The sequence below is a fragment of the Tursiops truncatus genome, chromosome 3, assembly GCF_011762595.2.
Source record: "Tursiops truncatus isolate mTurTru1 chromosome 3, mTurTru1.mat.Y, whole genome shotgun sequence".
In the NCBI taxonomy this organism is placed as follows: domain Eukaryota; kingdom Metazoa; phylum Chordata; class Mammalia; order Artiodactyla; family Delphinidae; genus Tursiops; species Tursiops truncatus.
In genome coordinates, this window is record NC_047036.1 from 35,686,249 (window position 1) to 35,708,568 (window position 22,320).

Below are 22,320 nucleotides of genomic sequence, written 5' to 3' on the forward strand. Positions count from 1 at the left end.
GGAATTCCCAGGCTCCAAGTTCTGACATTTGTCAGCTTGATGAACTTTATCTTTGGGCCTCTTTCCTTGTCTGTGTAAATAAGAATAATGATGCCTACTTTACAGGGTTGTGACAAATAAGAGAAAATGATAAAAGCACTTGGAAGACTGTACTTTCTACACATCTAAAGTATAATCAATCTCTTACAATTCCTAGATTTTATTGGGCTTATTAAACTAATTTTTTAAATAGCAGAAGCTCAAAAGATGTACACTGAAAAGTGAATCTCTTTCCTACTTAAATAGATATCCCCAGAAGCAGTTACTGACATCGTTTCCTTATTTGTCCTTCCAGATATATTCTTTGCATTTTCAAGTAACCATAAACAGACACACACAGAAGTTTTGAAACAAACAAACAGGAGCATGCAATACAGTGTTACGCCATTTAATTTATCTTGAACTCTTTTTAATGTGTGAAACATTCATGAATCTACTTAATTTTTTTCACTGTGGCTGCATGGTATTTCAGTGTTTGGGTATGCCATAATTTACTTACTCCTGTGGATACACTTTTAGGTTGTTGCTAGTCTTTTACTATTACACACTGTGCTGCAATAAACACACCTGTACATAATCTTTGTGTACATGTTCAAATAACTTAATTTTTTACAGCAGAATTGCCAAGTCACAGAATATGTGCATTGTAAATCTTGGCAAATATTATCAAATTGCCCTTTAAAGAGGTTATGACAGTTTTCATCTGTAGGCTTCATTTATAGTAAAAAATTATACACTATTAAAACTATTCTAGTTAGCAGTATCTCCCAACATTTGGGGAGTTGTAAAGGAGTTTCTATACCAACAACAATTCTAGGTGATTAGGTCTTCTCTCTCAAATTAATTTTTTCATCTCATGAAAATTATATAAAAAATAAGCTATAATTGTTTTGTCAGGGATAAAGCACAGCTCAGAGTTACTTGACTCTGTCTGTTCCACGTGAGTATGAGGGTCATGTCTAGGACCAGATCATCACTGAGGTTCCACCTCTGAAATCTTAGTCCTGTTCTCTACAAGCATCATCCTGTCTCTTGAATTCTCACTGCTTTCCTTACTTTGACTGTGGGAGTCTACCTCATTTAGCCTTCCTGTCTTTCCATACCCCTTTCCACCTAGTTTATTGCCCCGTTTCTGACGTTATCTTGTCCTCATTGTATATATCTTGAGTCACTTTTTCTTGTACTCTAAGCATATTCCCTTTGGCTTCCCCCCCCATTCAGTATTTTTATTTAATTTTTTAGCGGACAATTTACATACCTCCCCCCCCTTCCTTAAGTTAGTGTGACAATTTTCCATAATAAACTACTTAAAGAGAAGCTTTGGTCAAGAATGGAATGAGGGCTTCCCTGGTGGCGCAGTGGTTGAGAGTCCGCCTGCCGATGCAGGGGACATGGGTTCGTGCCCCGGTCCGGGAAAATCCCACATGCCGCGGAGCAGCTGGGCCCGTGAGCCATGGCTGCTGAGCCTGCGCGTCCGGAGCCTGTGCTCCGCAACGGGAGAGGCCACAACAGTGAGAGGCCCGCCTACCGCAAAAAAAAAAAAAAAAAAAAAAAAAGAATGGAATGAAATAGCAAAACAAAACCCAAATCACTGCTGCCTTTAAAAAACCAACGCTTTCACCAATTATCCTCAAACAAAACACACAACAAGGTTTGCGCCATGTGTGTCTTCAGTGTTTCCTGGCAGCCGGCTCTCCTACCCATGATGCAAATGGCGCAGCTGCCCGGCGCAGCCTGTCCGTCCTCATGCTGGATCTGGGAGGCTCGCTCAGCTTCACATTATCCGAAGGCCCTGGATAGAAGACTCTAAGGTCTTGACATCCCAAATGGTCATGGCTCCATCGATGCCAGTAGTGCAAAATTTGCGACAATCTTGCTTGTCCACCTCATAAATAGACACTTGAGTGATGCTGTTCTGGTGCAGCGTCTCCAGGGCCGTGTTGCGGTCCTCGGTTTTGGCCCGCCTGCCAATGTTGCGGAAGCGCTCCATGGCCGACATGTTGCGTTGGATGCTCTGTTTCGGGATGTCTAGCTTGGAGACGAAGGTCAAGCAGCCGCGGTCGGCGCAGCTAAAGAGCATGGGGCAGCAGTCACGGCCGGCGGCCACGACGCTGTTTTCCGAGACGAAGCGCACACTCAGGAGGGGCAGGAACTCTGTCTTCAGAGTTGAGACCTGCACACTTTTGAGGCATCAGCAACGGACACGGTGCTGTCGTGGCTGACCCAGGCCAGGCGGCTCCCGCTGGCGGAGAAGCTGACCCCGTGCACCCAGCCGCCAGTGCCACTGCCACCAAACTCTGACATCAGCTGACCAAAAGGCATCTTGCTGCCCCAGGACGTACTGGCTGGCTTCTCATCCACTTCTTTAATGTAGGCAAAAAACACTCTGCCTTTGAAATCACACGATCCTGCTGCCAGCAAGACGTTGTTGGGATGCCAATCCAAGCTGAGGACCATGGAGCGAATGGGTTTTTTACTGTGCTTGCTTACCCACCGGTCATTTTCGGACTCAAAGTAACAAACAGAAATGAGTCGTGCTCCGCTGCCCACAGCAAATTTGTTCTGTAGCGGGGACCACTTGACAAAAGTGGCTGCACGGTTAATTCTCAGGATCACCAAGGGTCGGCTTCCAGACACCATCTTTCTGATTCCACACGTAGGCATTGCGGTCAGGCCCACAAGTGACGACGCGGTCACTCTTGGGAGCCCAGTCGATACCTGTGATGTGTCTGCTGTGCTCCTTGAGTTCATGAGCTTTCACCCACTGGCTCCCGTTCTTCTCATAGATGTGGACTTAGTGGTTTTTGGGGCTAAGGGCAATCTGGGTACGATCCCTGTTCCAGGCATGACAGGTGATTGGCTCTAGTAAAAAACTGACGCAGGGACATTATTCTTAGTGCCTTCAAAGGACAGAAAGCTGGGGGTCGGGGCCGTCCGAACGGGCTCGGAGCGTTGAATTCGCTGACTCTGGTCAGTTAACGCGAACAGGCTCCAGCAGGTGCGGGCGGAGGACTGAGGCCCTGCTCCCTTTGGCTTTTGAACCCTACATCCTGGAACTAATTATTGCAGTCATTTACTTCTGCTCCCTGCTGAGCACTGCTGGAAAAAATTCTTATCAGACCTTAAGTTAGGCCTTTTCGTGTCTGATTTATATCTTTCCTTTCCTAATTGGCATTCTAGACCTTCAGTGCAGCACTCAAGACCTCTGCCCACACCCCACCCCAGCAGGTGACATGTTTGTCTGACTTCCTACCCCCAACCTAGCTGTGTTGTAAACTATGTGGTTCCTCGTTGTCTCCTTTTGTTTTATTACAGAGAAAGATATTTCCCTTTTCTTCAAGGCCAATCCTGAATCCCACACCTTGATGTCTCCTCCAAGACCATGTTTCATCTGTCATTCCTACTACTCTCTCCTTCTCTTTCAGCAAATAAGTAATGACTCTCTTCTGGCTTAGAGAACCTCTTATTGACATGTCCCCTTCTAGCCATGTCTCCTCTTTACTTCCAAGCCTTCTTGAAAGAATTTCTGTACTGACAGTTTCCATTAACTTGCCTCACTCATGCTCCCTTATCCCACTGTAGTGTGGCTTCTGATTCCACCATACCACTCACAGTGTTCTTGCTAGAGTTATTCCAATCCCCTGTTGTTATCCTACCTGATCTTTCTGTTCACTTAGGCGCTGTTTATTACCTCATCTTCCTGAAATTTCTTTCTTAATTTTCCTCAGTGTTCTTTCCTTCTACTTTTGGCTATTCTTTTTGTTTTCTTTGCTTGCTTCGTCTACCTGCTGTTTTAACTGGATGTTTTATTGGATTCTGTATCTGTATGTCAGTCCACCCTCTGTTTAGCTCCAGATTTGTCTATGTAACTGTCTACCAGATTTTCCACTTTGCTTTGAGTACCTCAGACTCACTGACTCAAAAATGAATTTATAATCTTCCCTAGCACATCCCACTCCAAACCTACTGGGACTTCTCTGTTCTTTATTCTGGTTGGTATTCTAAGCCAGAGATCTGGGAGTCAGTATGACACCTCCCTCCTTACCCCTCACCTGCCATGCTGTTTTACACTTCTGTGCCTCTGCCTAGAATAACCTACTTCTTTCCTGTCCTTCGCTCATTCCATTCCAGGCAGAATTCATCACTCTCCTCCTCTGTACTGCTGCAGTCCCATTTCCCATTGCCCTCTTCTCTGTAACAGGCCTTCTGTGGTGCATTGCATTTGTTTATGTTCATGTATTTCACCTTCCTGAAATACTCTGGCCTATGATATGAAGTTTTTAAAAACAAGGACAGTTTATCTTCATTACCTGGCACGTGGCCTGGCAACACAATAATTGCTCAAAAAATGCTTGTGGAATGGAGAGGGGTGCATGTCCCCAAAAAGGAAATTGACCTTGATTTTTATCTAAGGGAAAATATACAATTTTTTAAGAAATGCAAAAACATGGAACAATATTCAGATCCAAATTTTATTTCTTTGCCAGAGCACAGATATAATCACAAGAATCATTAAAAACTTACTATTTCCACCTCTTAGAATAGTCTTTTGGATGTGGTGGAAACATCTGAGTTATAAATTCTGATCCTTCTTTCAAGAAGGTGCTATTAGAATTAACCAAAAAGAAAAAACTTTTTGCATTTTCTGTTTTTCTTAATTTGTCAATATGATTTTTTTTCTATTCTAACAGGTGAAAAACCTTTTGAATGTCCAAATTGTCATGAACGATTTGCTAGAAATAGCACCCTCAAATGTCACCTGACTGCATGCCAAACTGGAGTGGGGGCAAAAAAGGGAAGAAAGAAGCTTTATGAATGTCAGGTATGTGTGGGTGTATTCCATCCTTAGCAAAGGAGTCTGCGTTTGAAATCATTAGAGGTGAAGGGTGACAGACCTAGAGCAAAGGTATAGAGCTGACAACTTTAGAAAGAAATGAGAGTAAAGAACATCATTGTCCTGCTTTCATAAGGGGGAATAGTAATAGTAGTAGTTGTTGTTTTTATCCAACCCTAGATGATACCAATGTCAATAAAACTATGTCCTAAGTAACATAGTCTGAGACTATGGTTATTCTTAACCATAGAACAATCATTAGAATTCAGGAGTGGGGTGGAGGAGGCAGACCAGCTATAATTGGCGGCTCTTCCACGATTAGTGTGTATTTATCCCACATGGTGAAATTGTTCTTAATGTTGATATCACGGAAGAAATTGTAATAGTGTTACTTTATAGTCCTTTAATATAGGCAATATTAAAATGTTTCCCCAAAAGGATTTAAGTTGTTAGCTAATCAGGTAAAAGATCAAATAAACAAAAGAATTATGAAATTCCCTTAGACTATGTTACACGTCATATTTATAACATTTTCAGAAAAATCTTCAACTTTTTTCTTATAGAGAATAAATGCATCCATATTTCCTTCAGTTTGAATATAAGTGTTAACACCAAATGTTTGGTTATTTCAGGTCTGTAATAGTGTGTTTAACAGCTGGGACCAGTTCAAAGATCACTTGGTAATACACACTGGAGATAAACCCAACCATTGTACTTTGTGTGACTTGTGGTTTATGCAAGGAAATGAATTAAGGAGGCATCTCAGTGATGCTCATAATATTTCAGAGCGTCTAGTAACTGAAGAAGTTCTTTCAGTAGAAACACGTGTGCAAACTGAACCTGTGACATCAATGACTATTATAGAACAAGTTGGGAAGGTGCACGTGTTACCATTGCTTCAGGTTCAAGTGGATTCGGCACAAGTGACTGTGGAACAGGTCCACCCAGATCTGCTCCAGGACAGCCAAGTGCACGATTCACATATGAACGAGCTTCCAGAACAGGTCCAGGTAAGTTATCTAGAAGTGGGTCGAATTCAGACTGAAGAAGGTACCGAAGTACATGTAGAGGAGCTGCACGTTGAACGGGTAAATCAGATGCCAATGGAAGTAGAAACTGAGCTTCTAGAAGCAGACTTGGATCAAGTGACCCCTGAAATCATGAACCAAGAGGAGAGAGAGACTACCCAAGCAGATGCTGCTGAGGCGGCCAGAGAAGATCACGAAGATGCTGAGGGTTTAGAGACCAAATCAACAGTGGATTCCCAAGCTGAAAAGTCAGAAAATGAGAACAGAACACCTATGCCAGTTTTAGAATGAAATAACAAATGAATATATTTTTAAATTTATGTGTTGAGTTTTTGAACTGATGATGGGCAGTGTGACTGTCCTTAAGCTAACAGACATGTGGACCAAAGTTAAGCTCTCTCCTGTTGTGTTGAACTGTTTCTATTGAAACAAACTGATTTTCCCCCACTTGATGCCACAGAGGAGGGATCTTTCCCATAAGTGAATGGGAAGCTTTGAGAAGTATATTTCTGGAAAACTGAAATGGATTATATTCTTATTATATAGTTGGGTACGAATGTATCTATTTTCATTGTGGTAAGGGTTCTCCCTTCTCTCTTTGCCCAGTCATGTCCTTCCTCAAGTTTTTTTTCCCCCATATTGTAAAATCAAACATAAAATCATTAGAATACAAGTTTATGTATTCTAATGCATGTTAGAATATTTGAATATATAGGAAACACAAGGCTGCATGAAGAAAAGTGCATTGTTACTGTGCAGTTAAATTTTGGCTTCTGGCTTTCTTTAGCTTGAACAACACTCTTGTCTACCCTGACAGTCACAGATGTCATCTCTGCAACAGAAACGGTGGTGGTGGCGGCAAATTTCTAGAATGTTTAAAAACCAACCACACCCATGTGCCTTTTCAAATTCAACTAAACTTCTGTAAAGCGCCTCTGGGTCTTTCAGAGTTTGTGTTGCAAGGAGCAATGTAGGTCATGCTATAGCACTCGGTATTTTCCTTACAGTGACAGCTACCGGTTCTTTTTCACTTCAGTTAGATTGAGAAATTTCATTCAGTGGCGGCTGAAGGGCCATTTTCAATTGGGAAAATTCACTTATATCTGTGGTAAACTTTATTTTGATGAAAAGTTGCACTAGTATTTTACCACCAGATGAAAAAAAAGATGAGCATCACTTAAAAATTAATGTATTTAAAAGTACAGAGAAAAAACATGTATATAATATATTAGGCTTTGTTTTGAATGAATCTTTTTCCCCAATCCTTAATGTAAAGATCTTGTGCTATAACTTTTAAAGCCATACAAATAAGAGTGCTAAACTGTGGACTTAAAAGTAGGTGTGTAAATATTTTTAATCAGTATTACTTGGAAAATAAAATATAACAACCACATACACCAATATGCTATTTTCTTTACCTGTTAAATATTGGGAGATATTTACATTTTTAAAGTAAACTTTAAAATTATGTGTTCATGACTCTTTTTTCACCTTACCAGTGTGGAAGTTGGTTCGTGGTCAGAGATGTCTTCTCATCTGTATTAACATGACTGATAACACGAATTGAGATATAAAATTCTCAGTAAACATCTCCAGTCCCCAAAAATCAGTTCAAAAGAAAGGAAGGAGGAAGAGGTTGATATTTGCTCTTCTGTATGGTGGAGCACAATAGCCAATGGGATTTTAGTACAGCCTATTTTAAAAATACTTTCTCCACTTACTAGTGTGTTAAATTTAAAAGATCAATTCAACATGACTTTTAGTAATGCTGATGTTAAATGGTATCACATTTATGAAATTACTGAAGAGGATGGCTTCACACAACTGGAGAAGTCATGGATTTAAAGATAATAGGAATTAGAAGGTGGTTTTTATTTTAGGATCAAAGTGTATGAACATTTCCAAGTCTGTTCTCTTTGGCAGTTGGGTATCTGCTACAAAGCTTATATTTTTATTTATATATATATATTTTTTTCTTTTTTTGAAGTCAGAAAATACTAATGATAGAATTATATCATATTGAATTTTTCAGTTTGCCTTAAGATGTCCACGTTCCTGAGTTAGTTGTAGTTTAAAGAAATGTTTACATTCCTGACATAACAGTGGTCTCAAGTATATAAATTATTAGTTAGTATCTAGTGAATTTTGAATGCTGAAAATAGCTCATGCTGTGCCCTTAAGCCAAGGTATGAAACAAGGTTTATTTTTAAACATAATCTTTCTAGAGCCCTGACCACAAGGTAGAGATCAGGGACAAAGGCACAGCAAAGCATTAAAATTATCATTTGAGTTTTTAGGTTTGGCAAGGCCTTTCAGAACAGGTTTGAGGGACAGGTATAGTTCACTTTACTTTTCCCAAAAGTGAAGGCTGTATCAGCGTGCTCCAAATGCCAGTAAATTTGATTGCAGAAGAGAGAAAGCTACCCACTGGTGGTAAACCTTAGGTTGACTAGGACTTGGCAGTTCATAAAGCATTTTACAGTAACAGCTATTAAAAACCATGATGTATATTGAAGTACTGAACTGGGTATTTTGTTCCTCTCACTTTACTCCTACTGGAGTTTTTAGCTAGGTCTACAGTGTGACACCTGGGCAGTAGTGCCAGACATTGGTCATCATAGGAATCCCAAGAGCACTGGAGAATGATAGGAGAGCCTCTTCTATCTCCCCTACTCCACTGTTCAACAGCAGTTCTTTGATTATCTGACACCAACTGGGTTTCCTTCAATTCTGACAGTACCAAGAGTTAACGTAGATTCCAGAAGTTAGAAGTACCACAAGATTGCCCCCACTTCAGACACCAGCCGACAATAGAGTCCCCAGGGTACCCACACTTCTGCCTGGCCAACTACAAATTAGGTGTTCCCACCCCTTCCCAGGTTCAATAATGTGCTAGAATGACCCAGAATTCAGGAAAGCACTGTACTTAGGAGTGTGGTTTTGTTATAAAGGATACAAACCAGGAACAGATGGGAGGAAGGACATGCATAGGGCAAAGTGGGGGGAGAAGTTGTCCTGTCCTGGTGCTGCACCCTCCCAGCACATGGGTGTGTTTACCCAGATGCTCCTTTAACATTGTTTACTTAAGTTTCATTACCTAGACATGATTAAGTTATTGGCCATTGATTATTGAACTCTCTCCAGCCCCTCCTACTTCCCTGGAGATCTTGGGGGTGAGGCTGATAGTTGTAGCCCTCTGATTCATATGGTTGATTCCTCTGGTGACCAGAGCCTAAAGTCACCTCATTACATAAACTCAGGTATGGGCTTGTTAGGAATAACAAAAGACGTAACTCAGGAAATTGCCAGGGTTCTAGGAGCTTAGTGCCAGGAACCAGGGACAAAGACTGAATAAATACTTTTTTATTATACCGTATGTATCATCTGAGATTCAAAGGAAAACTAACTGAACCCTCATGTCAATACATTTAAAATCTAGAAATCTTTTGGATATGTACAAAAACAGAAGGATCTTACAGTCTTACCATTTAAAAAGGCTGCCATCCTCATCCTACTATTGAAAGTAGAAATATTTTCATGGAAAGGTAAGTGCTTCTCCAACTACATTCAGTTTTGAAGTAATATTTCAAGATTAAAGAAGTCCATGAGAGTCTTCTAATTACCCACTTTATACTTTGAATAAGCAAACAGTATTGACTGAGGCCTAGATGTAGATAAAGTGTCAACCAGTAAATCAAGTGGATTTTAATGCACATCTTCAACATGGGTTGATTGTTCTAAACGAACAAATGAACAATTAAAGACCAAACAAATGGTCTTTAAAGTGTTCACATGGAAACAGTTTTATAACTGTCATGTAAAATTACAAGTAAATGACCTCTTAAAAGTTTAGCCTGATTTTGTTGGAGGTAACATAATAGCTTTGAATTTATTAAGACTAACCACTGTGTTTGTTATATCAGGAGAGAGAAACCTAAGCTGAATGTTTTTCATGTGTAATGTGCTGAGCTGTGCCATGGCTCTTAAAGAATTTGTCATAAAGGATTCAAGTGAGAAGCAGAAGGAATTAAAACTATCACCACCAATTACTGAGATCCATTATATTTGGAGGCCTAGAAGTGTATTGCTTTAAAACCATAAATGTAGAGGCTGTCATTATCATAAATGTATGCTGAATTTACAGAATATCTTAAAACTACTACATGTTCTATAAATGTTACTTCATTAATTCTGTTGACATGGTACGTAGGAAGGCAGCATGTGAATTCATAATTTTTTTCTCCTCAACTTTCCCACAACCTAATACGACACTAAATATGACACATAAAACTGAAGTGATGCCCACCTTGATATTTGTACCAAAATACAGCCTAGGAGAGAAAAATCTTGTAACAATAGCGTCATTTATGAATCACTTATTATATGCCAAGCACTTTAATCATCTCAACGACCTCATGAGGTAATTAACATTATTAGCTATCATTTTACAAATAGAGGAAACTAAGAGGAGGAGATGAGAAATACCTGGTAGAAAGTGGAGCCAATATTTGAAACCAGGGAGTTAGACTCCACAGACTACACCCTTGATCACTAAAATACAGTTACCTCTGTATGAGATCTGTTTGTGGCTGACGATATTGGATTGCACAGAGCATAAGTCAAACACCCATTTTCCTTTTGTAATTTACATTGATGGGGTTGGGGTGGGGGAACAGGAGATGAGAAAAGGTGGCAAAACACATGGAGCAAATTGCCTTTTGGTAGCTCCTTGCCAGTCTCCTTGCCTTGAGACCACACCATCTAGGCAATGGTTCTGCAACAACAGCGTGCATCAGCATTTTGTTAAAACGCACAATTCGATTGGTCTGGGTAAGGACCCAAGAATTTGCATTCCTAACCTTCCCAGGTAATACACTGGGTTTAGTCCTGGAACCACACCTGGAGAATGGCTGACACAGAGTACTTAAAGGAAGCACAAATGACTAGCCAGTGGCACTAACTTGTTTTGAGGGTCTCTTCTTTTTTTGTAGCGTAGTCAGGTGCTACTCAAAATATCTTGTTACTTGTTGTTCATGTTTACTATTCACGTAATGGACTGGACTAAGACAACAGTCTTGGATTTTTTTGTTTCAAGAGCGTTCTACGTATTCTCAGTAATGAATTACCTTTATAATGTTTCTGAAATGAAAATGCCACAAAGACATGAAATGTTAGAGAATAAGAAATTAGAAACTGGAAAATCACAATAATTGAATAATTTTGCTTCCACTGGGTAACTCAAATATACTTTAGAGACAAAACAATAGCTAATTATCTGCTGAGGAGCAAATGTCAATGTATGAATTCACCTAAGAAGAGCTAGATCATTAACTGGTTGGGAGTTTGGTAGACCACCCATATTAGAGCAGTAACTGTGTCCTCTGAAATAATAGTTATCAATTAGATACAGCTATGAAACACTATGGAGGGAATAATAGGGGTTTAGAACCCTAGTCCAGTTGAAATGGTGCTTATGAGAAACTAAAGACAAAAATCAAACAAAAGTAACTATTTGATTCTGACAACTTTTCATGAGATAATTTCACTACAGGATCAATGGGCCCAAAGCCTTCATCTGTTCACTGTCCAACTGTAAATAATACCCAAGTGCTGATTATAAGAAAATATCACACTTATTGCTATACTTGGCTACATAGTCAAAATTTTGGAGTATAGTTGCTACTATAGGGAATCTCAGCAACTCAAATTTTTTAATGAAAATTACTTTTATAATGAAAACTTTTTATATGAAAATATCTCAAGATCACAATTAGGGGTTTTTTCTCTCCCCCCTCCCTCCCACCTCTCTCTCTTTTCTCTGTTGTACTTTACCTTTAGAAAGAAAGCTCAATATTGAACATTAATGACTAAATGATGAGGCAGGGAAGTCTAAAGTGAATTAAAGTATGCAGTATATCAATAGAATTTAAGCTGACCGGCAGAAGGAGTAGTGGCACCTCACTCAGCTGCTGAAATTTACAACCTTTTTTTCTACTTTGTTGTTGTTGTTAACTTATACTTGCTCAAGTAGAAGATTCACCTATATTAGAAAAATAAGTTAAAAACTACTCCAAGACCCATTAATCAGAAATAACTATTGTTAACATTACATGAATATCTGTCCATATACATATGCACAAGAGAGAGAGAACTTTTAAAAACAGAATTGCCCTGCTAGTTTTAATTCTTTTGGTTTAATTTTGCTCGAATATAACAGAAATAAGAAGGGAAGCAGGATACATGGATAAACCTCAGATAAATGTTTCTTTACTACTAGTCCTTTAAAGGTTCCTATAAAATTAAGGAAAAAGGGATTTTAATAAATACTAATTGTCAGTGATTCAATTTGATTTGCTAATTATATTTGCATTGTCAAGGCTTATAAAGTCAGTGTGCAGATTAAACAGCTGATTAATTACAGCACAGAGAGAATTTGTGAAATAGAAGACAGAGCTGAAGAAATTACCCAGAATCTGAAAGAAGGTAAAAATCTGGAAAATATGAAAAAAGGCATGAGCTAGAATGAGGGGGTCTGACACACATAATGTTCAACTGGAAAACCTGAAAGGAAGATAAACATGGGACAGGGATCATATTCAAAGAGATATTGTCTGAGAATACAATATTCTGAAGTGTTTGTAAGACATGAAGTCTCAGACTCGGGTAGCACACAGAACCTTAACAGCATAAATAAAACAAATTTTCCTGGAACAGGATATACCTTTTGAGTTACAGGTTCAACTCTACAGCAATATGCAGTCTTAGAAAACTTTTGCTCTGTGTCGGCTCCCAAGATATGTCAAATATCCCTACCAGGAGAGAGGAAGGAGAGTGGAGGTAGGAAAACCCCATGAATAGCCCAGGTTCCCATTCAACAGGGATGCTATGTATCAGGTAACTTAATGACCAGAAAATAAGAGTAGAATATCCCTATATGCCCTAGAACAGCACTAAAGGTGGAAAGGTCCCTCAAAACCTGAAATAAAAATAATAGCTACCATTTATTAGGCATTTATTAGACATTTGGGCCCCAGCTACTTAGAGACTGTGATGAAAGGAGTAGACAGATACATTGTCAGTGGGGGGTCCTCCTGACTACCACCTGAGCCCATGGACTCCAGATTAAGAAAACCTAGTTTACTGTTTTCCAGAAACGTTGTCTCAATTCTCACAACTCCCAGATTACAGGTGAGGAAACAGACTAGGTGCTTGAAACCAGAGTGTCATATAAGTAGTAAGTAACAGAGCTACGAGTCAAGGTGTAGCTTTATGACTCAAGAATCTAAACTTTTAGCCACTGTCAATGTTACTCAAAGTATAGAACAAGGACCTCCTGCATTAGAGCCAGTTGTTCCTAAGAATGTTTTTGACTTCTTTTCCGCTAACACAAGGGAGCAGGGTTTAGCAAACTAAATTTTAATGAGCTCTGCAATAACATGAAACTGTCTATACTGTCTTTACAGGTCTTACAGTTTCATCAATTCTTTTGGAAAATAATATTTTTCTGACATTAAAATTTTTCTCTGACATATACACCCATTGTAGAAAATGCAAACAACACTGGAAAGTATTAAGATCGTTTAAATCACCTGAGATTCTGCCACATAACCAAAAACATTTCCAATGTCCGGTGTAGTTCCTTCTAGTTATATATATCACAGATTTCTGTCATTCTGTTTTGCAACTTTTGCTTTCACTTAACATGTTGAAAATATTTCCCCATACTATTCAAAACAAGACATTTTAACCTCTATATATTACTGTTACATTGTAATCAACCTATTGTTGAATGGCCCTTTCTAGGAGAAAAACAACACGTTTTTCAAATGAAGGGAATTGAACCATGAGGTCAGCCCTGTATGGCTGGGTATCCCGGGACTGCCAAGGGAAGGGAAGGCATGAAGGAAGGGTTTATGATTTGAAAGGGAGCAGGCCCTAGCAGCATGTCTGCAAGAGAAATTGGGGTATAGGGGGCTCCTGGAATGGAGTCTGGCCAATGGACTTTAAGAGAAGTGGTTTCTGATGCTGAGTTTTAAGTTTTCCTTTTCTATGATAGCCTAAAGTTTTCAGTAACCTCTTAATTCTCTAGAATCGAGCATCGGCTTCGCCCTCTGGTGCTGTACGGGTCCGTACATGGTGGGAGGGCCTATGACAGAGTACATGTCAGGTTGGGAGTTTGAGGCTCTTGGTATCTAGGCAGTTTCTTTATGAAATCCTGCTCTGTGTATTGTCATGTTGTAGGATTCAAGGAGTATTTTATATTTTAAAAATATGTAATGATTTATCCTGTATTTTATTGTTTTAGAGAGACTGACGGCATGTATTAAGATTACTCCTTTTAAAAAAAGTCCTTTTGTCTTTTGAGGAGAAGTCCTCCCTTTAAAGTCACACTTTCCTCACAGAGAACCTTTATCCTACACAGGTAGATGACCACTCTTACAAAACAAGGAAGCAATTATTCTAGGTTCTCTTGGTTTTCCTGCCAATCTCAATGGTCAGTCTGTGGAGCTGTCCAAGGTTTTATTTCTTGTCTTTCCTGTTCTGGCCCCTTTAATCATCATACAAAGAGGCAGCAGAGGGTAGTAAGGAAGAGCTGCAGACTCGTGTGACCTTGAGCAAGTCAAATAACGTTTCTGGGCCTCAGTTTCCTCATCTATCAAAACAGGGATGGTAATAAGAGCACCTAACTAAAAAGGTTATTGTGAGGATTTAATCGGTTACTCTTTGTGAAAGTGTCACAGTTCCTGGCAAGTAGTGAAAAAAGGAATCTTTGGATACCCTAATTTCTACCATAAAAGGGTTTTAAACTTAGGTTATTTTTCTCCTCAGCTCTTTCGATTTTGTAAATACACCCTGGTAATCATGAATTGAGGATGCCGCAACAGGAGGAGGAGGAAAGAGTGTTCACTGAGCTGTGACTTAGGGCTCCTAATCATGGCTCTGCCATTAACTAGCTGTGTGGCCCTTGTCAAGTTAATTGACCTCTCCGACTTCGATTTCCTCCTCTGTAAAATGAAGGACTTGAACTTCAATAAATCAACTCTATGCTTCAGTATTCGGTGAATCGCATTCCCTCCTTGTTTGTAGACTGGAAAAATATTTGGCACCTATCATTAGCCAGAGAGTCATAGCTGCGGAGTACACAGGAAGTTAGGGGTCCACTGCCTAAGTGGCACCAAAGGAACAGGGCCTAATATATGCAAGGACTCCACGCTGAGGGTGGCATTAGCGCTTATTTCTGCAGAGCCTAAACCCTGCCAGACTCACCTGAAGGAGCCGTCACTCTGGTTTGCTAGAAAACCCCGTTCTGTTAGGAAGATTACTGGGTCGCTGTCTCCCAAGGACACGGAAACCTTTTTTATCCAGAGGCTGGAGCGGCTCAGTACGAGGCGTGAGTTGGGAGCTGTGTCAACCCTCTTTCGGCTGTGTGGCCACTTCGCATCCGTGCTCTAGGAGGCGTCCTCTCTGCGGCAGGGCCAAACCCCCTCCTCGAGTGTCTGCGACGGGTGTCCCCGCGCCGCGCGCCCCACTCCCTCCAGCCCCTCCCGCCTGGCTGCCATAGAAACCGAGCTACGAAGTCCAGGCCCGCGTCCCGGTACCCCGCGGGCCTCCCCTTCCCCCCCTCCGCCGGGCCAGCCCCCCGCTCCGGATTGGTCCTTCGGGAAACGCTGCGGGGCGACTGGGTCCCCTCGGAGGAGCCCGGGCCGGGCCGGTGGGCGGGGTTTGCCGCGGCCGCCGTCCGTCAGGTCGGCCACCCCTGACAGCTCCGGGAGCCTACAGCGCGGCCGCGGCGCCCCGACACACACGCACCGCCCGCGCCCGCGCCAACCACCGGGAGCGCCTGGCCGGGCGCCGCGCAGCCGACTCCGCGAGAGGAGCTCGCCACCAAGGTAAGCGAGGGCTGCGGGGCTCGCAGCCAGCACCCCACCCGGCAGCCCCTTCCTCCGCCAGGCTGCCGACCTGGGTGCTGAGGAGGGACGCCTCTCCTCCCCGTGACCCGAGGGGAAAGAAAGACACAGCTCCTGGCGGGGGTGGGCGACTTGGGGTTAGGAGAAGGTTAGGTGCTTTTTAGGGGCTCCCCCTCCCAGGCCCAGCGCTCCTGGGAGGAAAGCGCGTTGGAGGCGGAGACCGGGGTGTGCCGGCGCATGGGGCCCGTGCCCAGGGGCGTGCGCCCGGGGTGCGTGTGCGCCTGTGTCCCGGAGTCCCGGCTTGGTGCGGGCACCCGTGTCTGGGGGCGCGCCCTGAGCCTCGCCCCGCGCACACCAGCTGCGCGCCACCAGCGCTCCCGGGCGCAAGCCCAGAGCTCGAGAGTTTGTATCGAGGGCCGGGGACCTGCGTGACCCCGGCTGGCAGTGGGCAGTGGAGGGAACTGACAGTGAACGGCTGTGGCCCAGAGGAAGGAACCCTCCACCACCACCCACGCCACGACGCGCCCTAAAGAAAAACGCTCCTTTTGGAAGACTGTACAAGTAAGGAAGAACCTGTCTCCTCTTCCCTGAGGTCCCTTCAGGAATATTAGGAGCTCGAGGATTGGGCGATGCGACCCGGAGAGGATCGCAACAGGGTCTTTAAAATGCCGTCTCCGATCAGCTTTGTGTGCCTCACACAATACCGGAGCGGATGGAGAGGTCCAGGCAACAGATAAAGGTGCTCCTAGCCCTAATAAGGGTAGCGGAGGTTCAGCCCTCTGCACTTTTTTGCTTCCTTTCTCTCTCTCCCTCCTCCGCCGTCCCTCCCGGCCTGTCTCCTCAACCCCTCCCCGTTTTCGTCCTCCCGACTTTATTAGACAAGAGGGCTCTCTGTTAGACCCACCCTCCCCCACCCCATTCCTCACCCCGTTTCAAACCGAGAGCGAAGGAACCACATTCTAAGCTCTCACCCGTGCAATTTCAGACAAGTTTGGAAGTTAAACAAATCGCCTTTGCACTCGAGGCCGCGGGAATCCAAAAGGGAAACAAACAAAACCAGACCGAAAAATCGATTCCAAGTTAAGTCAAGATTGCAAAGGGGAATCTAAAACGAGTATTTGTTCATGGCGATAGGATTTTTTAATGTTTGAAAAATATGTATCACTCAAGTTTGCATCATCAGTATTCAATTTGATTCACAGAAGAGCTTCAAAAGATGGTTTCTGTTAGTGTTGCAAAAGCACTTCTAATTTTGGTTGCCATGGTAACTGAAGAAGTCGCCCGGCACTGTTGAGAGGCTGCCTGGCTGGATCCAGGAACTGTTCTTGAGGAGATCTCCCCACGTCGCCTCATGTTACCATGGTAATAATAATCGAGCCTGTAAGATACTTGTTTCTTTAAAGTACTAAAAGCCCAAGGCATGTCGTTGTTGTTTAATTTTACCTTTTCAGAGTGTGCAATTTGTGAAACAGATCTTCCCTCTCAGACAACTGAGAGTAAACACTGCCCTCCAGCCAATCAGTCCCGCTGGCCCAGCTCCCTTCCCACAGCTCTCTGCACTAAGGACGGAGGCCGAGGAGAGTGTTTGATGCTAAAGGAATCCTGGCCTGTGACCAGATCTCTCTCCCCATTAAGCGTTAAATTTGGAATCCTAATTAGCTTTCTAATTAGAAGAGGGGGGAATGTGAGTGGGAGGCCCAGAAAGAGGCTAATAGGGAAAAAGCTAAGTCCAGCTCTCCACGGACTGGTGTTTTGTGTGCTGTTGAATTGCCTAGTAAAGTCCTGGTAGGTTTATTTTTGGCTTGACCACTGTTAAGTGGTAAGCCTGTAAAAACCTTCAGAGAGGCCTCATTCTGTGCTAGGAAAAAAATGTGGATTGATATTTAGTTTGAGGTGTGTGCTTTTTTTCTAATAACACTGCATTTAAAATAAAGACAGTTTTGTGTGAAATCTCAATTTCCCAGTAATAACTACAGATAGGCCATAGAGCCCTTTATGCTCTTGGTTTGGCCTTAGGTTTTCAGTTAAAAAGGCTTAATTTGGGCGGAGCAATGGTCCCATTCAAATAATTTTATTAGTAAGTGTTGATGTCTTTAAAGGACCATAATATTTTACACATTCACAATTCCTGAGCACTGAATCCTATAAATTAAATTTACATATGGATAGCATATGACTGGGAAATTTGAAAGCCCCTAGACTTACAGTTAAAAAAAAAAAAAAAGAATTTGTCCTAGTAGGTTAATGTTTTCAGCCAAGTATCTAGTTCCATTTTAAGAAACTTAAAAATTAAAATATAATGTAAAATCCAACTGCATTCTTTGAATCTCATTACAGTATTTCTCTAGGGACTAAAGAGCCTTAATTCATTGGCTGATTTTCTTTCAGTTGTTGAAAGGACAAACTGTTTATAAAATTAGTCTCGTTCTATGGTTGTCACTTCCTATGGTCATTCTAGAAAAAGTTCTCTAGAATTGAAGTTATAAATTTCAAGAAAAGAAGAAAATATTCAGATTTCTTATGAAGACAATAGTCTACAATTTGAATTAATCAGATCACAGTTCTTAAATTACTTTTTTCTCAAGAACTTCAAAGATAGCTCAACCATTATCATACAGTATACTGGGGAATATTAACCAGTTTTATGGATGGGCAAGTTGTGTTCTAAAGACTCAAGTCATCTCAGCTAACTACTTGGAAAATTAAGAGATGAAAACTAAAATCACCTGGCATGTCTATGAACATGAGTATCAGGTAGGACTTAGAGAAAATCTAGGTGAGAAGAGAGACAAGGTAGAGTGGCAGGAAGAATTTAAGATTATGAGAAAAATAAAACAGTAGGGAAAAAGTCTTAAGTGAGAAGAAAACTCACAGATTAAAGGAAAGGGAGTAAAAAGAAAAAATTGAGTGTAAAGAGAGTTGCACAGAAAAACAAAAACAAAAGAAAAACAAGTTGGAGAATAGGAAGCTAAAAAGAACTCTACTCTTCATCTTCCATGGAGAACAGAGAATCTGATGCTTTCCCAGAAAGCCCCCACTATCCTATTTAGCAAAATTCTCCAACTTAGAGGATCTCTGGGAGGCCTGAGTGGTGGACCAAAAATCTCTCTGGGTCACCGCTTCCTCAGTAGTATGGGCTGAGGCAGCCTTCCCATCTGCTCGCTAGACCTCCTTCTTCCCAATCCTTAAGCCACTAAGAAAGCTTTCTACATTTACACTTGTTGGGATCATTTAGTTGGGATAATTTGTAGACACACTTGATTATGTAATTGCAATTATTAAACTTTAAATTGCAGGTTTCACTTTTAAAAATCGCTTAAATTGTTATCAAAGTAAGGCATTCATCTAATTTTGTGAATTAGAGCATGTGAAAAGATTCTAACAAAACAACAGTCCCCCTCCTTGGGAGACTCTGCTCTTAGCTGTTTGATCACATACCTCCCCATTTCCAAATAATTCACTTATGTGACTGGTCCTTGAGTTACCAGTTTTAGACAGAATCTATGTACTTTCTCTTATTATAGGGGAACATATAGCTCTCTTACTCCACCCGTCCAACTTCCCCTTCCTCCATTTCTGCAACATAGTTGGTGGAAGAAAATCAGCCAGAGCACCATTAGTATAACCCTTTATTTACAAATACCAGGCAGGGGAGAGCTCCATAGAGCATCAGGCTTAGGGAAGGAGGACTAAATGTTTCCTAGGACTTTAGCCAGAGCAGCCAAAGTTCTGCTAACTTCAGAAATAGTTGGTCAAGGATAGAAAAGGGAGAAATGGCTCTTTCGGATTAGTAGCCATTATTTGAGTAATTTGGATTTTATACAGGGGAATGGGGAGGAAGATTCAGGGGCTAATGTCTTGTGCTAGGACAGTGAGGAGGAAGAGTGCAGGAGACAAGGACTTGCACACCTCTCCGTGGAAAATCCTGCCCTATCGTGCTTCTCACAAGTGGCATCGCAATGTTAATTAAATCAACATTGTGTTTGCATTGCTATGACTGTGTGATTATTGTTCACTGCAGGGCCAAATCGCGAACTATGGTTGTATTTCTTTTTCTCTACAACTATTTTGAGGAAAATAGTTTTTCATTTGTTTACTTTTTAGAACCTATTGCCAGTTCTTCTAGAGGCTCTTTAAAATGCCTCTCCTGGGTATTTTCCACACAATGAAATGCATCGGCCAATTGCCTTCTTTCTGGGACCCACTCCAGCCCTCCAAAATGGACCCCTCAGTTCTCCAGTCTGAACCAGTTTTCTGATGGCCCTGACACCCACTGGCATTCCAAGATTTCTCTTTACCTTCCTTCTGTGCTGATTGCCTGTTCCCCCTGTTCTCTTGTTTTCTTCTTTCTTGGTTTATGCTTTCATTTTATGGGGCATCCATTTTGCTAGCTTCTTAAGAAAGGGTACAGGAAGTAAATTTGGGGGACCTTGCATGTCTGGAAAAGTCTATTTCACTCTCACACTTAATTGATGGTTTGCCTAGGTCTAGGATTCTAGACTGGCTATTCATTCCTGCGAATTTCCAAAGATTGGTTTATTGTTTTCCAGCTTCCAGTGTTTCTGAAAGTTCATTGCCATTCTGATGCTTGATTCTTGGCGTGAAATCTGTTTTTTCTCTTTGCAACCTTGTAGGACTCTCTCACTGTTTTATGAAATTTCAGTAAGTATGGATTCACTTTCTATGGATTATGTTCAGATACTTGGTAGAGCCGGGAAACTCATGTCCTGCAATTATGGGGAATTACTAATGTAGGCATACTTGGGAAATTATTCCATTTTATTGGTTTCTTTTCCTTGTCATGTATTGATTATTGTTAATTGTATCAACTCAGGATTTTTAGCTTTGAATAAATTGGGTGCTGCCCTTTGGAATCATGCATGCTGCCAGACCAGTTCCTCTTTTCTCACCACTTTTGGTCTTTTAAAAACCGATCTCTACTCTCATTCATATAGTACCATATCCTTAGCTCTACTAATAGTTTTGGTACTCTTTGGGCATCTGCGTTACGGTACATATTGGTTGGAAGATGTTAATCTAAGCACAAAGACAGCAAATTTGCTACAGACTAATCAATGACGTGAAGGCCAAGCCTAAAATGATGGTGCAGGTTTCATGACCTTTCATGTCAACTATTGGTAACCTGCAGAGTAAAATATCTCTCTAGAATATAGACTTGTTCACCTTCACATTTTACAGTGGAGGAAACCAATCCTGAGATGTTAAGTGTGGAGTCATTTCTCCTGACTCCTTTCTAAACCATTATTCTTTCACCTTGTCTTCTCTCTCTGCTTGGCTACCTTGTCTTATATTTCTTTTTCTTTTCATTTCTTAATCTTCTTTTCTTTAGTATAAAGAAATAAAGAAATATTATAGTTCTTTACTGTAAGACATATTATATTCATACATAAAGTATATATTCTAAAATAGTACATATTCCAGAGGCAGCAAGAAGTAAGGGTTGGGCTTCCCTGGTGGCGCAGTGGTTGAGGGTCCACCTGCCGATGCAGGGGACACCGGTTCGTGCCCCGGCCTGGGAGGATCCCACATGCCGTGGAGCAGCTGGGCCTGTGAGCCATGGCTGCTGGACCTGCGCTTCCGGAGCCTGTGCTCCGTGTCAGGGGAGGCCACAACGGTGAGAGGCCCGCGTACCGCAAAAAAAAAAAAAAAAAAAAAAAAAAGAAGTGGGGGTTAAGTCTAATTCTGGAATAGCTTGCTGAGTTTGAATCCTGGCTCTGTGACTCACCTACAGTGTGACCTCGGGCACATTATTTTACCTCTTTGTACCTCAATTTTGGGGGCCTATAATAATGGTACCTACCTTCTAGGATAATTGCGAGAATTAAATGAGTTGATTCATGTAAAGCTCTTAGAACGGTGCCTGGCATACAATAAATATCAATGTCACTAGTATTCTTGTCAGAAGTACAGAAACAAATGTTAAAATGAAAGAAATAATTATCTTTAATTCTGTCTCTACTACCATCTATAATCCCAACTAGAGAGATGGCCATGGTTAACATTCCAAGGGTTGTTTCTTGGTAGTTGAAAAAAAAAAAAAAAAAAGGCATATTGTACATACAGTTTTAATGTTGCTTTTTCCACTTGTCTTTATAGTCTAAGCTTGACTGTTCAATATTCTTCTGTGTGGTGCATTTGCTTCCTGTATTGGCCCTAACACAGAGCCTTGCAAATTAGGTTCTTCATAAGTACTAACTGACTGGGAAGCCAGCTCTTCCTCCTGGACCCTTTGGGTTTGGAACAGGTGTAAAGAGGTCTTCCTGTCATGAATTCGAGAAGACTCAGTTACCTTTAAGACAGGTCTTATCTTTCGCTAGACATTGAAAGCATTCTGGCATCTGAAGAATCTGGAGATGGCATCTGAAAAGTGTGGATCAGAACAAAATGAAGGGATACTCACATGAAAAGATGATGGAGGAGGAGAGGGAGGGCTGGGTGACAACCAGAATGGAAGTGGTGGGGTGGGACTCAGTGGGACCATTAAGCATGG

At 41.6% G+C, this 22,320-nt stretch overlaps 2 protein-coding genes and 1 pseudogene across 9 annotated transcripts in view; 2 read left to right on the forward strand and 1 right to left on the reverse strand.

Moving 5' to 3' along the window:
• The window catches only part of ZNF131 (zinc finger protein 131), a 33,027-nt gene extending 25,656 nt beyond the window's left edge, over window positions 1–7,371 (forward strand). For all 8 annotated transcript variants that reach the window (XM_033852835.2, XM_033852838.2, XM_033852839.2 and 5 more), the window contains 2 exons: window positions 4,731–4,861; window positions 5,506–7,371. In XM_033852835.2, the coding sequence (XP_033708726.1) occupies window positions 4,731–4,861; window positions 5,506–6,192 (818 nt within the window). In that variant the 3' untranslated portion in view covers window positions 6,193–7,371. The remainder of the gene's footprint in view (window positions 1–4,730; window positions 4,862–5,505) is intronic.
• On the reverse strand, window positions 1,751–3,131 carry LOC117311574 (actin-related protein 2/3 complex subunit 1A pseudogene; annotated as a pseudogene).
• Window positions 7,372–15,171: 7,800 nt separating the features above from the next.
• Window positions 15,172–22,320, forward strand: part of NIM1K (NIM1 serine/threonine protein kinase) — a 72,926-nt gene continuing 65,777 nt past the window's right edge. The window contains exon 1 of the mRNA XM_019930079.3: window positions 15,172–15,791. The gene's annotated coding sequence lies outside the window, so the exon portion shown is untranslated. The remainder of the gene's footprint in view (window positions 15,792–22,320) is intronic.